Here is a 16,750-nt window from a genome sequence, read left to right as displayed (position 1 = left end):
TCTCTAGAGACACGCAATCTGCTCGTTTGTACAATTAATTTGGCCAATGCTCGGGGCCTCCGAAGAGTTGCAGTGTGCCGCGCGGCTGTGTGCCGCCCGCGCTTCGAGGATAAACATCACAGACAGCACCGGAAAGTACTGCGGGCTTTGGGGAAGTGTGTCGCGCTAGGCTTTTGAGGGGGCCGCCAAGGGCGCGTGGGCAGGCGCCCGAATGGGCAGGTCAATGCCTGAAGGGGCGCCGTAGGCAGTGCGTACGGTGCTGTACGGCGCTGTTTTCCGTGTGTGTTATGGATGCGGCACCAGACCGCAAAGCCAACAGGCTAAAGGCTGGCAAGCTGTGATTGTGTCTGCTGAGCGTTGAGCATCCGGCCTGGACCGCGGACTTGGCGGCCGAGCCCCTGCTGTGTGCCGGTAACGGCACCTCAGACTCATACGTTTACGCCCAAGCAAGTTGCTGTCGGTGGCAGGTCGCGGACCTCCAGACTACATGTAACGGCCAATGACTCTTAGCCGTGTCTGCTAGGTTCCAGAGAGACACCGTCTCTTCAACAGGTTATGAGCCCCGGCTTCCTGCCTCCCGCGCTCTGACAAGCATAGCTCCCACAGCATCAGCACTGCTGCAACAAGCACAGCTCCCACCACGTTGACACTACCCTAGATACCGGCCTGTACGGACGCAGGGGGCCCCCGCCCTTCTTACAGCTTCGAGGAAGCCGACACCCGACTTGTCCAGCTAAGCCTTTCGGACGCGTGGGTGGTCGACTGTCTAATGCTTGCAATTCGAGGAAAATGGATCAGGCCGCATAACCTACAAGATGGCATCGCCTATTGTCCATACAGCATCAATTCACAAACGGACGCTAACCGACTTTCGGTAGCCATGCAATTCAATATCGCCATCAGCAAGCATACAGCTTTGTTTGAACTTGCCAGCTTCACACGCATCAAGCTACGCTGTATCTGGAACAAGTTGTCAAGAGCATCCAGTGGGACCTGGTGACAACGCCGGGACGTGAGAGGTGCGCTGGGTTGCGACTTCCATGCTTTCCACCATACTCAGCTGAAGACGACTCACCTTACCTACCATGGCTCGCATACCTGTAGAATGAAAAATAGCGAGTGCACTTCTGCAGTGGGGCTAAATTCCGGTTCTCTTGTTGACAGGCAGGCATTCACGATAGCAGGGCATTGTCAAGTACTGACATGGGAAACCTCACCGCCGCACTACACACGTTTCAGTGTGCCACGTGCGACCCGGCAGTCAGTCAGCCAGTCAGTCAGTCACGCATGGTAGCTAAGACGCACTTGCAAATGCATTCGAAGGTAGCACAGGCCTCCAAAAGTTCTTGGCATGAAACGCGTCCAACAAAGGTGGCAGTCTGCAGGCGGGGCCCACACTATATCGGGAAATAGGGACGGCATTCCCCAAACACATAAGACCTTTAACCAACGGCGAAACGTGCTTCCGATGGTGCGAACAGGTAAGCCCAGTATGTTTTGACCTACACAATGCGAGCATACACCCAACCCCCTTCTGAACCTCACCCCCCACACTAAATTTTGCTCCACTGGCTTTCTGAACCAGCCGTTTTCCGCCATTGCACTGGTTACGCCTCTCCCCTGCCGTTGGACCTGAGTCCCTTTCATGCAACTTCGCGCCAACGCAACGCTCAATGGCACTCACGGTGCCCGCGAACCCATGCGCGCGTTCCAGCGGGTTTACAAGAACGGCAACAAAGCGTACTCCGCATAGAACAGGTTCCATATCCAGCGGTAAAATGACGCCACGGCCTCACGCGTGTAGCCAGCGGTGTGCAGCTTGAGCGTCCGTAGCAGCAGCACGCAGCCGAGGAGGGCGTGCGCTCCCGCCATTAGGGGCACATTGAAGGCAGTCGAGTACGTGAGCGCAAGCCCCACCGCCCCAAGATAGTTCGCCAGGAGCAATCCAATAGCTGCAGCAAACAGCGGGTAGACGGCAACAGAGCACTTCAATCCCCAGGGCGAGTGCGTAAAGCTGTATGAATGATTGGAACAAACGGCGACGCAATTTTCTTCGCTGTGTTCTGCCTTTGAAGGACGCGGCGCAACTCAGGTTGTGCATACATAGGTGCGCACACACACAAACAGAATCCGCCCGAACTGTTTACCCGCGCTTGGTCGGGACTGTTATTATGTAATGTACAGGCGCTCTCATGACCAAATGCCTGGAGGTACACACCACCCGCACTCCACGACACACCAGCACGCACGCCAAGGCTCACATGGAGGGAAAGCCCTGGCACTCGTACGGGTCCACCATGGCGGAGATCAGGATTGGGAGGAAATGTGCGCGGTGCATCAGAAAACCGCATCTTGCAACAGCGCGGCACACCACGCTGTTTGTACCGTACGCAGACCGCATACATAAGATGACGGAGCCACGCTATCCGCACTAGGCCACCGTCATTGGCGCGACGTGCCCAGATGCAATTTTGAGCCCTGGCTAGGCTATGTTCTAACGGAAATGTGTTCCCTGTCAATATGAAGCTGCTTCTCTGTTCAGGGCATAACGGCAGGTAATGATAGGAGCCGCAAACCCACCTAGGAGCGCCACGTTCCGAACACCCAACCGCGTTGCAAAGGTGCTGATGTTGTTGGCCTGGTCGCCCTCAACATCCGGGAGGTCCTTTGTTATGGCGATGACAATCGCGAAAACCGTCACGAACACCGTGATGAAGCTGACCGGCGGTTGGAAACGTTTCGGTTGAGGGGGATGGAACAGGGTTAGAACGACAACCTTTACAGCTGGACAGGTAGTTGATAGTATCCCATTACTAGGTAATAACTCACATATGCAGGCAGCTTCACCAACCGCTCGTGTACGTAGTGCTTTTACAAGCCATCAACAGTCCCAGTCGCCTAGGATACATCACTTTTTGGGACTGCCCAATTGCGCAAGCGGTCACTAATGAAACTGTTACACGGTTAGGACACCCAATATGCCGAGCCGAAACCTGACAAATGCAGCTTCCGGCGGGAATACAACAATATGTTTGGGATGTAGTGGTCCTAGCGGCAGTCAGTACGATGGAGACGGGGCGTCGGTTCGCGCTTGTAATGATTGCCAAGCATACCATACATGCAGTCAGTGCTTTCACATCTCTGCCAACGGAACGGCCAACAAAGATTTACGCCAATGTCTCACCTGATTGCAGGACTCCACTCGAACGGCAGGCCTAAAGCAGCCCGTGTTGCGCTATATACCCCAAAATTTAGCAGGAATCCACGGACAGTGGCAATGATCATAAATGCTGGTACCGCGTACTGCTTTAGTCGCAGGGGCGGCACGCTGTAGATAGTCCCCAGGAAAAGCCCAAAGGTGTAGAGCGACGTGATCACCGACCCAAAGTTATTTGCCACGACGGACACGCCGGCCGCTGCTAATGACAGGCAGAGGGCCCATGCCAGCGCAGGGGATAGTTCTCCTGTACATAGCCATCAGGAGCATACGGTATTAAACATACAGAAATTGTACGGGGTCAAAGATTCAGTAGACTGTACGACAACAATTGTTTCCGCATCCTTCACCACCAAAATGTGGGATTAACGACACCCTGTACCTGAGGCAACGGGAAGGAAGGGTTTGTTCAAGACGTCGATGTCGACGTCATAAATTTGGTTAATTCCGACGATGTAGCCGTTCCCGCAAAGCAGTGCGACCAGCCCCAGTAGTGCACGAGGCAGCAGAGACCAGTCTATGCACTGTGGATTCTCGATTAGGGCTCTGTGGGTTGGTTGGGGATTTGGGTCGAAATGGTCGTCATCAGGTCGGAAATTGCCAACCAAAACACACTGCCACAACCTACTTTGCTGTCACCGCTGTTGTGCCGAGGATAGTTCCTCGAATTGTATGGGGCCGAAGAAATTTCCAGAATGCGTTAGGAAAGTTTGCAACCTTCTGCGCCAGACCACCATCGGCCCCACTGTCTGGTGCAGGCACTGATGCAGCAGACGACGCAACGAACCAATGCCCTCGAGTCATCCGTGCTGCCTGCAATTATTTAAATGATCGGTTGACATCTGCTTTATACCTGATCGCGAACAAGACTAACCCAATCCTTGCTTACTGAAAAAGGGGCGACGCGTCGGCCGCGCGAAACGAACGTAGACAATCCTTGCCGCACTTTGGATACATGGTTCAGGCTGACACCTCTACCAGTGGTGCTGCATAGATCCATGTTTGGGACGAAGCGTCGCCTCTGGAGGCCAATCAGGAGCGATTGTTGTGAGATGTGCTCAGGTACACGAAAAGATTTCAATGAAAAGGAGAAGAAGAATTGCCCATCGCAAATGTCATATTTACGAGTACTAAGCTTCCCTGCGAGGGATTTTTCACCTGTTTGTGGGCCTTACTTTAATTAAAGACCTTACATACAAAACGACATTCGCGTCAGCAGAGGAACTCTTGGATAGTTCAATACCATCACTATCCTCTACCAACAAAACTCATGGTAGCAGTGTTGCCGTACGGTAACGGACTTTCGTTCTTTCCATTCTGATATCCGAATACTACCAGGAACTCAACGACTCGCTAAACCAACTATAACCAAAGAGTACCTAACTTCTCAGTACCAAAGTTTCTCCCATGCAAGCAAAATGGACAGGAACCCCCTAACAGCTTGTTCCCCCCTCAAAACATCGTAAATCGGCCAGCTTTGTGCATTTATGTGGGTTAAGCTAGCCGGCCTGAGCACGACTGGCACACCTCTCGTAACACCCAACACCTCCTAACCGTCACAGGACCGAACAATCAGGCCAATCTGCCTGCTACTTGCGCTCGTGCGCTCCCTCGGATCCCTCCCTGTTCGCGCTTGCATCAACAGCAAGGGCGGGTGGTTGGGACTGTGAGGGCGGCTCCGAACCCTCCAACGATCCTGCACCATGCTCAATCTTGACCTCCTTGTCCGTCAGGTCCCGGTAGTACAGCTTGTCACCTAAACGCGGTCATAGGCACACACAAATGCATAGATGCGCAAGCTTGCTCTGGGAGCAGTGCATTCGCATGGACATGGCGCGCATGGACAGATGGCATCTGTCCAGGTGGACACAGGTGCCATGTCCCCATACAGGTCCCAGCTGACAAGCTTGGCTACACATTAAGGTGCCCATGTTGCTGGCGTGGTAGCTGAACGGCTACTTCATCCCGCCTGGTAAGTGCATGTGATGATGCAGCTATCTATTAGGACGCCAAGCATCTTTGCACTAGGCGCGGACATACAAATTCTGGTTGCCTGATGGTATGAAATCAGGAAAACCTGGAAACTATTATGTACAAGCACATCCGCAAAGGCTGACCACGTGCTTACCCTTAAAGCGGCAGTTGGGCCCAATCTCGTCCCAGCCGCCACGTGCCAGCTCCTTCACAATCCGATGCGGGAGGCCCATACCCAGGCTATGCATCAGACGCCGTAGGTCGTCTGTGCGAATGTATCCGCAACCGGTGCGGTCGAAGTACCTGAGGCAAAAGCCGGAACGAACAGTGGACAAACGGTCCATATTCCTAATGCAGTGAAGCTGCCCGGACGCGCAACAAGACGACTTTAGCTAGGAACCGGGGAACAGAAGATACAAGGTACCGCGACAGTTTCCTAATTGGCGGGCAATGTTCCTCGTAAGGGGGTGTGCCATTCCCGAAGGCAAATGCGCGTACCGTGGGTGTGTGATAGCTTGCTAGCGCCGATACGTTTAGTCGGAGGTCGCACGCAATTGCAAGTAGTTGTCATTGATAATGCAGATTGCTGTACTCGTGCAGACCCCTGGCAGTACCATACACATATTCGACTCCGTGCGGCCGTCATTCAAGGAAGTGGTTGCATTGCCGCGGGAATCTTTCATGCCCAGTGCTGGCATTTTACACCTTGGTGCCCAAAAAGCCCAACAACACGCACCTGAAGGCCAGCAGCAAGTTGTTATCCGTCAAATATTTCTTGCGCTGTCTGCGCTCCTTCTCCTTTTCCCGTTCTTTCTCCTTCTCGCGGTCCTTCTCCCGCTCTTTGTCCCTTGCATCCTTGGCGTCTCGAGAGCTTGAACGGCCCCCGGATGGGCCGGATGGCTTGGCAGAACCTTCCCGGGGTTCTTTAGCGGGTGACGCGGCCGGGGCTATAGGTCCCGGCGGCGGTGGCGGCGGTGGCGGCGGCGTTGCCGCCTCGATGTTGTCAATGTCCATGTCTGCCTGCAGTGCGATGGTGCACGAGAAAGAGCGTTCTTGGTCCCTCAGAGCAGGTCGCGTGACCTCCCGCAAAGGTTGACGGCAGGACGAAAGAGCTTGCCAACGGCGGACGAAGTGCATGGGTCATAACAGGAATGGTACGCGCAAGACCGATGAGTAACACCAGGAGGATGGCAGAGCGATAACATGTGAGCGGGGATTGCGTTGCTCCAGCGAATCCAGACGCAGTGACGAGCAACACTAAACCAACAGTAACGATGCATTAGGAAAGGCGCCGTCAACATGCAAGGGAAGATTCTGCCTAAGTGGCACCCTAGCGAAAAGACGGAGTCAGGGAGTCATCAAGACGCAATCAGGCTGTGAACTCCGCCCAACGTCATTGCATTTTTTCTGTTTTTCCAAACCGCCATCATTGAGGAACTCTACCCACTGAAGTCAAACAAACATGGTGGCAAATGCTGCAGCGCTGCCCCACCTCTGGCGTGGGCTCTACTTTTACAGGCACCAAGGCGCCATTAGCCGGCTCCTCCAGCTTTACGTCCGCCTCAATCATGGCCGCCTCCGCCACCTTGCGGTCTGCTGCTAGCATATCTTCATCCGCTTTTGTAGGTTCAGTACCGTTGTCGCCGGCTGGAGCAGCAGCCTCCTCGGTCTTGACTTCCGCCTCTACCGCAGCCTCGGGATCTGCTTGGGCCTCCGAAGCCGAGTGGGGTTCAAGCTCGGCTTTGATGTCAGGCGCCACTTCAGCCTTCTCTTCCTGCTGCGACTCCGTCTTGGGATCAGCTTCCACCTCGGCTGCAGCAGCGTCCTGCTCAGCTTCTGGCTCCTCCTCCATCTGCTTGGCTCCCTTGCGGCCCTTGCCACCACGAGCGCCCCGGCCGCGACCACGACCGCGTGCCGTTGCCTGCGAAGGTGTGTTGTGGGGGTAAGAATGGCAAACGTATATCCGGGATAGCGGCCGCAGATGGCGATTTCATCTCTTCGTCGCGCGGGTAAACGCGTTCGGATATCTGCCGTGCCGCGCATCATATCCATTGTACAGGAATGGTTGCGTTATTCGACTAAGAGGTTCAAGAATGAGGCGGGCGATCGCAGAGGGGCCAGGTGACGAACTTTGGGGAGGAGCGGTGTTTCCTTGGTTTGGGGTAATATTATTAACCCATCGGGGCGCTCCCCGAAAGCTTGGCACAATCCTTGGTTACCTGGAAATCGTCCCCGTCATCCCACGGATTTGTGCTCCGCTATTATCGGAAGATTAAGTGAATTTTGATTTTCAAAAGCTATTATTTATGAGCGTGGCCTGGGGTGCAAGCAAACTGGAACGTTTAGGTACCCTGTCGCAGAACAAGTAACGGAATCGGCCATTATTGGACGAGCCTCAAGGCGAGGATCAAGGGACTGCCCAATCGAGGCTCATGACAATAGTTCACCTCACGTGGGATAGCAGGCTGGCGGCCACGTATAGCATACGTGCTGTCGCCTAAAGTCGCGGCTTACCGCTCGGCTCCTGGCCTTGCCCTTGGATGTTTTGCTCGCAGGAGCCTCCTCCTCCTCAGCCTCCTCCTCGGCGAGAGCACCATCAGCCTTAGGCGGCGCTCCAGCATCGCCTGCAGTGTCCTCCGTTGCTGCCAACACCTCAGCCATGGCCGCATCCCCAGGCTTTTTATCTTCCTCAGGATTTTCCTCTGTAGGAGCATCCACTGCCGCTTGGCCTTCTGCCGACGGCCCGGCTACTTGCTCCGACTCGCTCACATCCTTCACAGTGTCCGAGTCGCCCCCGGCAACATCAGAACCGATCGCATCGTTTTGGACGTCCTACATTACATGTGGTGACAGCAGTACGCCAAGCATTTGCGCCACGCAATGAAGCAAGAGGGAACACATTTGGATACCCAAGTCCGTGGGAAAACAGCCGCGATTAGGTATAACCAGGATCCACCCAGCGGAGCCGAACTGCGGTGCTAGGCACAGATCAGGCGCTCTCACCTTGGTACGGGGCTTCTTGTTGTCCTTTTCCCCTTCATGAGCTTCGCTGTCGGCCTGGCCAAGCTCCGCCCCATTGCTCTCCTCACGGCTGCGCTTGCCTGCGGAACCTGCGTTGCCAGCTTCCACTGGCGCATGTGCCTGTGCCGTCACAACTGCGGAGGCCGCCGGCGGATTTGTGAGCTGCGACCTGCGCACGCACGCGCAAGAAACCACGCATAGACGGGGTTTAGTGCACGAGCAGTTTGATTGCGGTGCTACATACACGCAAGAGGATACTCATGAGGATCACGGTGCAACTGGGGCGCCACCCAGGCTACAAAAAGTGGCGAATTTCTTACTACCCATCGGGCCAACCGCTATCCGTCCGTTCGGCATGAGATCTTACGTACAAACCAAAATGCTGCTTAACGGCTGGAGCTTTTGCCTTGCACTAAGCTACGCTGAACGCACGCAGAGGGTATGCGGCCGATATTGCATCTAGCAACGCAAGGGCGTGCACGCACCTCTCGGCCACCAGTGCTGCGTAAATGGTTCCGCCATATTCCCTCGAGAGCATGTCCTGGAAGCATTCAGTGAACACGGACAGCTCAAAGGTAGGCTCGTCCCGATCTGTCTCGTCATAGTCCAGGAGACCATGCAGACTGATGGAAAACGTCTTAATACGCTCGTAGCCGCCCAGCCCGGCGCCAGCTGTGAGTCCGCTTGCGCGGCCGCGCAGCTGGATACCCGGCTCCTCCGGCAGCGGCACCTCGCGGACAGGCGCTGGGGGAGGCGGCGGCGAGGCGGCGCCAGAAGCTGAGGGGGCGGGGTAATGGGCGCACGGAACAAGGAACGGTACCTCTGAGCATGCACAAGAGCACTGACGTGATGTATAGGCAGGGACAAATGATGCGATACGTCACGCAGCTAGTTGCGGTTTGAGTCACGTATGGTGTAATGCAATTGTGCAACCCAAGCGATTGTCACTTCAGGCCCCGAGGCAAAACGGCGTCGAAAATGCACATAGATGATGGTGCACACAGCAACTGGGCATACTGGTCAAACCGCTGGCTATCAATTCATTTGCTGTACAGAAGATTCCTTTGCGACATGCTGTTCCCTTTCGCTCCAACGAATCTCCATGTATAGGCTTCTCCATGCACAGCAGCATCCGCATTGAACGTTTGCGCTCGGTCCGCCCTCCTTGCCTTCCTTGTCGTTGGAGCGGCCACCCGCCTCAGGTTCCGCTTTGCTGCTATCTCCATCCGCTTCCTTGTTGTTGTCGTTGCTGTCCTTGTCTTTATCCTTGCCTGCACCCTTCAAAGGGTCATCCACATCCTTGTCCTTGCTTGCCTCAGCGCCAGGGTTCGTCTCCTCCTCACGCTTGTCCCGCTTCTCGTCCTTGGTCTTCTCCTTTTCTGTTACTACGTCCTTGTCCTTGCGCGCGGTAGCCGCGTCCTCCTATATTGGCCGCAACAGGCAAACATGTATGCTACCCGACAGCCCCACCTTACCTAGCGGAAGGTATGGGGTCCACTGCCAAGGGCAGTGGCCTACTGCTTAGGTCGACAAAAGTCTGGCCTCCTGTATCTCTTTTTGACATGTTTGATATGCACAATATTCTAAGTACAGGATGTCCACCAACATGCTTGCGCTGCGTCCCACCGAACTCTTTTAACCCGCAGGCCCATGCCCAGCGCTGCAACCCAAGCACAATCATTAGCGAATCCTGTCCCGAAAGCAAGTGCTCTCAGAGACATATCCCATACATGCCGCTCACACCATGCTACCCACCTTCTTCCTGGCCTCCGACTCCAGCGCAATCCGCTGCTGCTTGAAGGCTTGCTGCTGCCGCGCTTCCTCAGGCCATGCGTCCGGCCCCGCCATACATGCGTCTGGAACGGCAGCAAACACGACCACCACCTCACGGAGCTGCGGGTCGGAGATGCTGGAGGACAGCTGCCCAGCCGATGCCGCATCACCGCTACCCGAGGTCGGCGAGGAGGCTGCGCGCATGTAGGTGATGTCACAGACGCGGAGCCAGTGGGCGCACGCCGAAAGGTCAACACCCGCCTGGTTCTTGACGTGGCGGATGCAGGTGCGGATGAGGCCGCCGTCCTCGCTGGGAGAAAAAAGGCATGTGCAGGCACCCAGAGCAAAAGGTGGAATGGTGCAAAGGACAGCATTGAACCAAGGCGGGAAGAGGGTACCATGCAACCCGTGCATATTTAAAATGGCACGACCGCCCTTGAAGATGACCAGCCTCAAAACGGGAGGCTTAAGTGGCCCTAACAGCAGCCACACTCATACCACATGAAGTGTGGGGAAGGGATCCTGGCGGCAGCTCCCACGGGGTAACTGCGTTCCCTGGACAAATGTCTTCGCCACTGTTGTTCCGCCTGCCGTTCCCTTTATGCCGTCACGGGAATGTCCATATGACGATCTAGTGCATGAACCCAACACCATTCCCTAAACGTGCATGAAGTCCTGCACGCAAGCCCTTGTCTGAATGACACGCAGCTGCGGAGACAGAGGACGTCCAAGACTGGTTTGCTTCACCGAGGCACAGTCGCCAAGCCGCGGACACATTACAGTTGCCATACAAACAAACGCTAATACACACCCTATCCCTATGTCGCACACGCACGGCCCACCTCTCTGGATCACCGCCGTCCAGCTCCGGATCCCACGTGCCACCCAGCGCCCCCAGCACACCGCGTTGCCTGTCCTTACCACCCTCCTTGTCCTTGCCCTCGCGCTCTTCGGCCCCAGCAGAGGGCTGCGAGCGGCTGAAGCGCGCAGCAACAAATTTGAGCGCATGGACCAGGTGCGCACCGCCCTCGTGGTGCGGACCCACCAGCACGTCCATGCGCAGCGAAGGGGAGAGGCCCTGCACGAGCAGCACCTGCCCGAGTGCAGGGGAGCGCGGTAGGTAAGAGTGCTTCAAGTAAACGAAACAGGAATGAACATGGTAGATACTCAACGGGCTAAGAGTGCTAAACACGCTGTGGGGCGAGCGTAGGGCAGCTTTGCATTGAGCTGAGCCAGTCGAGTCGTCAAGGTACTTGTTAGGAGAACATAGCAATTACGACGAGTCGTACGGCTACGCAGTACGAGCCGTATGGTTACGGATGAGGAAGCATGGCTGCTGCAGAAGAGGACGACACATAACAAGTTTACTAGCTAATAGCCATTCCTGCGCTTCATGTGTACCAAGTAGCCTAGTAGACACCGAGTCATTCAGCCCAGGCCGCTAGACTACTGCCGCAGCTTGCAAGGGTGCTGGCGCCGCCTTCATCTGCAGCACATGACGTCAGCGTGCCATCCGTGCGAGGCAGCGCCCGATTGTTCCAACAAGAAATACCACGCGTCCCGGAATTGCCTTTTCTCCCGGCTCCTCGAGCCGTCGATGCGCCCATTTCGGCTGCTGCACATCTATGCGGCTAGCCCACCTGGCCCCCAAGCGTCAGACTGCCAAGATAGACCCGAAATGCTAGCCCACTCTTCGCCCTGCAGTTGGACCCCGTACCGCCTTCCGTACGGCCCTCCCTGCCTACCTTCGCCACATACTTGACACCGCCGTGCACGGGAGCACCTGCTTCCCCAGCGGATTCGGCCGCTACCGCGCCCCGTGTGAGGTCCTGCTCGTGGTCGTAGCGGATGTGGCGGTCCAGCGGCAGCAGGCTGAATCCTAGGCTGTCAACCGGCCCAGGTTGCGCCCTCACCCAGCTGCACACGAGACGAGAAAAGTCTGGGGGCACGGCCAAATGCGAATGGCGACGTGCTAGCTCCATGTAATCACGCTCCATAGTGGTCAGGCAGTATTGCGGCACACGCACGCCATATTCGGGCACCTTGGGGCGTGGCGCAATGGCCGCGGGCTGCGGTGAAGGGCTGCGGCGGCGCGGCGGTGGCGCACGACCGGTTGCGGCAGCGACCGGGGAGGGGCTGCGCGGTTGTGGCCGGCGGGAAGCCTCGTCCTGCAATGGGGCATAGATGAAGCTTATACTAGTTAATCCTGGGTTGGAGATATCTGAAAACTAGGAGGGGAGGGCGCCACTCTACGCGGGAACGAAAAGCCAACCTTCTCTAGGGCTAGGGCTGAATCCTGCCGCTGGCATTTGCAGCTAAAGAACGGATTGCAACGTGCTAATCTAATGAAATGGCTCAGGGTCGCACGTCCCAGTAGCAAGGAGTCGCTCATTGCATAAGCTCAACCGAAATCACACAGGCGGATGGCAGTCCGCACTCGCATAGCACAAAGCATTTTGCCAAGTCCTTCTCAACTCAAAACTGACGATCTTGCACCAGCCCTCACCCGATCACGTCTAGGCGGTGCTGCCGGGGACGGCCGCCTGTCCCGGTCTCGATCCCGATCCCTTGGTGGGGGAGCCGCTGCACGGTCCCTGTCCCGGTCGCTACGGTCCCGATCTCGCGAGTCCCGAACATCGGGACGTGCGTCCCGAGCATCCCGGGTGTCTCGGTCCCGGAAATCCCGGTCCCGTGGCTCCCGATCCCGCACGTCACGATCCCGATCGCGAAAATCGCGTTCCCGGTCGCGATCACGATCGCGGAAGTCGCGGTCGCGTTCCCTGAAGTCACGGGGCGGCGGCGGACCACCTCTCATGGGGCCCGGACCCCGGTCGTCGTAGTCGCGGCGACCCATGGGTCCCATTGAACCTCGGCCTCGATCGTCATCGCGCATTGGCATAGGGCCGCCCATCGGGCCTGGGCCGCCGCCATAAGGGCCGGGCCTGCCCATCGGTATTGGACCCGGAGGACCGCCACCTATCATAACCATGGGGCCCATTGGTCCCGCCCTCGGTCCTGGCGGCCCGCCCATCGGACCCATGGGCCCCGGGCCTGTGGGAGCCTGCGGATAATATCGCGTGGGGCCAGGTCCGCTGGCACCGCCTGGACCACTGCCGGGACCCATGGATCCAGGCCCGCCACCCGGTCCCCCACCCATGGGCATGGAGCTTGGCCCCGCGCTACGGCTTGGCGGAGAAGCCGCTCCCGCAGTGGAGCCCATGCCACCGCCTGTGGGACAGCAGGATCATGGGTGCAAGCCGGGGGAGCATGAGGGAAAGGCCAACATGCCTGAGGCGTTGACCGAACCAAAGCCTGCACGAGCAGGCCCAAAGTACGCAGCGCCACGAGGTAATGGGCGTTGCGCAGCAGGTGCTGGCATATGCAGCTGCGCCCCATTGAAACAGGTGGTAAGAGGCTGACCGATACCGCTAAAGTATGCTCATTTATCATAACCATCGTAACTAAATTCTCAAACCCATGACTCCTTGGCAAATTCAAAACAACATGAACACTCGAGTAAGGCAACGCCGGGCTCTCCGGAAACACCTGCCATCCCTGTCGAAACTAGGCAGGGTGTACGCGGCGCCAAGAGAAGGCGCGTGACCCACCCCCATAGGAACTGCCGACGGCAGGCGGCTTGGTAGATGCATAGGAGCTGGAGCCGTACGCCGATTGCTGCGAGTGCACAGCAGCGGCTGGAGCTACGGGCGCGGCAGGCTTGGAAGCGCCTCCATACGTGCTACTGGTGTTGTAGGCGGACACTCCATACTGTCCCTGCAAACATATACGCAGCAAGGGCTAATTCACAAACTAATGGCGCGTCCTTCCTTCCTAGCCTCTCACCCGGGCAGCCAGGAAATGATTCTGGAAGACGATGACAACAGAAATTGTAGCTCAATTTTGGTGGTTTACCCCGGCTGGCAGCTTCAGAACTTCAGCGCAGTCACATCTTCCATGGCACGGCGAAACCCGCATTACCTGGCCTATGCTGACAGTGTCCACCCACCGAGTTGAAGACCTCATCGCATGACTGCATTTTTTCGCAACTCGGTGGGGAAACAGTACGGCTGACAGCGTTGCTGAAGTGCAAGACTGGGCTTTCCGCATATGCTCGGGCTCAGGCGGGCCAGCAGTTCACACTAGCAAACAATACTCTCCAAACATTTGGATAGGGATTTCCAAGGGTTGTCACCAACGCGCTAACCCACCTGTCCAGTGGGAGGAGCAGTCTGACGCACTGCACCGTACGTTGTGCTGCTGCCACCCGCCTGCAGACCAGGTGGCGCCGACTGGCTGGACACGCCGGCCCCAGGTCCACTGGCAGGGAGTTGTTGCTGCGCTGCCGACCCATAGCCTCCCGGCCACGCACTGTTGGCCTGCTGGTTGCTCCCCGTGCCTGTACCCCCGCCGCCGAAAGTGCTGCCATGCTGATTGCTGGGGCCATATGACGCACCTGTGCCGTACACACTTGTCGGTTGAGAGCTCCCGAGACCAGGCGCAGGTCCGGCCGCCTGCTGGCCTGCCGCTGTACCATAGGTAGTCTGCTGACCCGCCGAGCCGTAGGCGCCCTGCTGCGGCCCGCCACCATAAGTGGCCGGCTGGCTAGTCTTTGTGCTGTACGCGGTGCTGGAGGTGCCGTAGCCAGAAGCTGGTGGTTGGCTGCTGCCAGTGGCCGCGCCATAAGCCGCCGTCTGCGCTGGAGGCTGTGCACCGAAGGCACCACCAGCTTGGCTGGTGGGACCGCCAGCTGTAGTTGGTGCGGCCCCGTACGTTCGTGGCGCGCTTCCGCCATACGTGCTGGCGTTGGTCTGCTGCCCGCCTGCCGTGGCCACATTGCTGCTACCCGTTCCAGTGTTTTGCCCATATGCTCCGTACTGCTGTTGTGCCGACGGCTGCTGCGCCTGATGTTGCGCTCCGTAACTTGCCTGTGCAACTGTTGCACTGCTCCCAGGCTGGCCATAAGTGCTCTGCATTGCCAGCCATTACCATGGAAAGGCACAAGAGGACGAAAGTGGCCGGGAGTAAGCCATGCCGTTTCAGAAAGCACTCGTCAGTACGGATGAAGATGGCATGTGAGATAGGCGGTCAAGGCCTAGAAACCATTTTGGGAATCAAGGCCCTTTATAAAAACCGTGCCTGAAGCATTAGTGCAGAAAAGGAATAAACAAGGATAAGTTGCTTTGACGTCCTTATAATCGTATGTTTTTTCTGATTTTACGTAATTGCTCGACCAATTGCTTGGTTCGCAGTGCCCTACGAATAGTAAAACAAGGTCCCTGGTCCTTCCACCAGGCAACCTTTAGGCATGCCCGCCAGCGCATCTGTCCTGTGCCTTCTAGGGCCTCAACGGTTGCAATCGTCACCCACCTGTTGTTGCACAATACTGACTAGCTTGCTCTGCTGGTCCGCAGGCATGTGCGCCAAGGCTTGCGCGGCCGCCCCACCCGGGCGGGCCGCGGTACCTGCTGCGGACGATGCGCCGTATAAGCCGGGGACAGACTGCGTGCCTCCAGTACCAGACGTTCCGTACGCCCCATACGTTGTTGCGGCAGAAGACCCCACAGCCGTATTGGAAGGGCCAGTTCCAGTGGCTGCACTGGTTCCAGTGTTCGTGCCATAGGCGCCCGCAGCTGTGGTTCTGCCACCAGTTCCACCAGCAGCTGCAGTGTTTGAGCCCCCTGGCCCATATGCGCCCTGACCACCAGAGCCGTATGTGCTGCCTGAATAAGCAGAGCCTCCAGCGGCTGACGGGTAGTTACCAGCGCTTGTGGGATAGTTGCTACTGTTGGTGCCTGCACCGTAGTTTCCACTTGGGTTGGCCGCGTAGCCCGCGGGGGCCGAACCCGTTCCGGCACCGTAGCCAGGCTGCGCCGAGGACGATGAGGGGTAGCTGGGCCCGCCGGTGCTGCTGCCATATGGAGCAGCAGTGCTGCCTGCTGCTCCGTAAGGCCCTGAACTAGACCCATACGTATTGCCACTACCGGAAGCTCCATATGTGCTTCCAGATCCGCCAGTGCCACTGGCGGAACCGTAAGCGCCTGCGTTCATGTGGCCGGTGAACTGGTCGCTGCGCGTTTTGTACGGACAAGTCTTTGACGGAAGTGCACAGATGCTCACCTTGTTGCGGCTGGTAACTTGAGCCTGCTCCAGAATAGCCCCCTGGCGCCACGTTAGCGCCATGGCCCTGTAGTAAGTTGTCGATGCGCGTTGAACGTTAAAATGGCAGTCGAACGGCGGCGGTGATCTCCAAGACATTTCCAAGGGCAATCGTAGCTGTTGCCAAGCCAACCACCTCAACTATGATTAAAATGTACTTACAGCAGAATAACTTGGCTGGCTCTGCCCATACGCACCACTCCCCTGCTGCCCGGCCGCCTGCGGAAGGAGCACAACCAGCCCTTCTTCATGCAGTCATGGCATGCTTCGACCAGATCATGAAATGCAGCGCCATTGCTTTCCATTTTGTGTGGAGTTGGCGGGTCATTGCAGCAAAACTTGCCCAGAGCTGACCTGCTGTCCTCCAGTGCCACCATAGCCGCCAGCAGGCTGCTGAGCACTCTGCCCGTAGGACTGTGATCTGCCTTGCCCGTAAGAACTGTATGGGTTGTAGCCATCCATTTTCTTACTGGTCAGCTAGCCAAAAGCATCCGTCCTTGTAATGTTATTCCTTCTCATGAAACTTTACAAAGTGGAATGTTACACTTTTATTCGTGATCGCTGTTCTATGTGATATGTACTACCGGTGTCGAGGACATGGTATAACCC

General features: G+C 57.0%; 2 protein-coding genes across 2 annotated transcripts; both read right to left on the bottom strand.

Annotated features, from left to right (window-relative positions):
- Positions 1-471: 471 nt before the first annotated feature.
- Positions 472-4,421, bottom strand: VOLCADRAFT_78084 (uncharacterized protein). Its single transcript, XM_002958687.1, has 6 exons — positions 4,107-4,421; positions 3,846-4,030; positions 3,600-3,763; positions 3,185-3,464; positions 2,581-2,717; positions 472-1,952 (listed from the first exon to the last, which is right to left on the bottom strand). Exons 1-6 carry the CDS (start codon positions 4,215-4,217, stop codon positions 1,720-1,722), a joined length of 1,110 nt encoding a protein of 369 aa, XP_002958733.1. The 5' UTR covers positions 4,218-4,421; the 3' UTR covers positions 472-1,719.
- A 498-nt stretch (positions 4,422-4,919) lies between these two features.
- Positions 4,920-16,599, bottom strand: VOLCADRAFT_108290 (uncharacterized protein; the record flags this gene model as incomplete). Its single annotated transcript, XM_002958686.1, has 17 exons — positions 4,920-4,973; positions 5,346-5,494; positions 5,928-6,211; positions 6,684-7,112; positions 7,706-8,023; positions 8,195-8,381; positions 8,698-8,956; positions 9,406-9,634; positions 9,968-10,295; positions 10,828-11,078; positions 11,626-12,027; positions 12,492-13,213; positions 13,594-13,660; positions 14,194-14,952; positions 15,430-16,023; positions 16,103-16,169; positions 16,496-16,599. Coding segments are annotated over 17 exons (5,202 nt in total), but the record flags the coding sequence as incomplete, so codon positions are not given.
- Between the last annotated feature and the right edge of the window lie 151 nt (positions 16,600-16,750).

Source organism: Volvox carteri (genome assembly GCF_000143455.1).
Source record: "Volvox carteri f. nagariensis unplaced genomic scaffold VOLCAscaffold_103, whole genome shotgun sequence".
In the NCBI taxonomy this organism is placed as follows: domain Eukaryota; kingdom Viridiplantae; phylum Chlorophyta; class Chlorophyceae; order Chlamydomonadales; family Volvocaceae; genus Volvox; species Volvox carteri.
The sequence above is the reverse complement of the archived record's forward strand: the minus strand, read 5'-3'. Positions and strand labels throughout refer to the sequence as shown.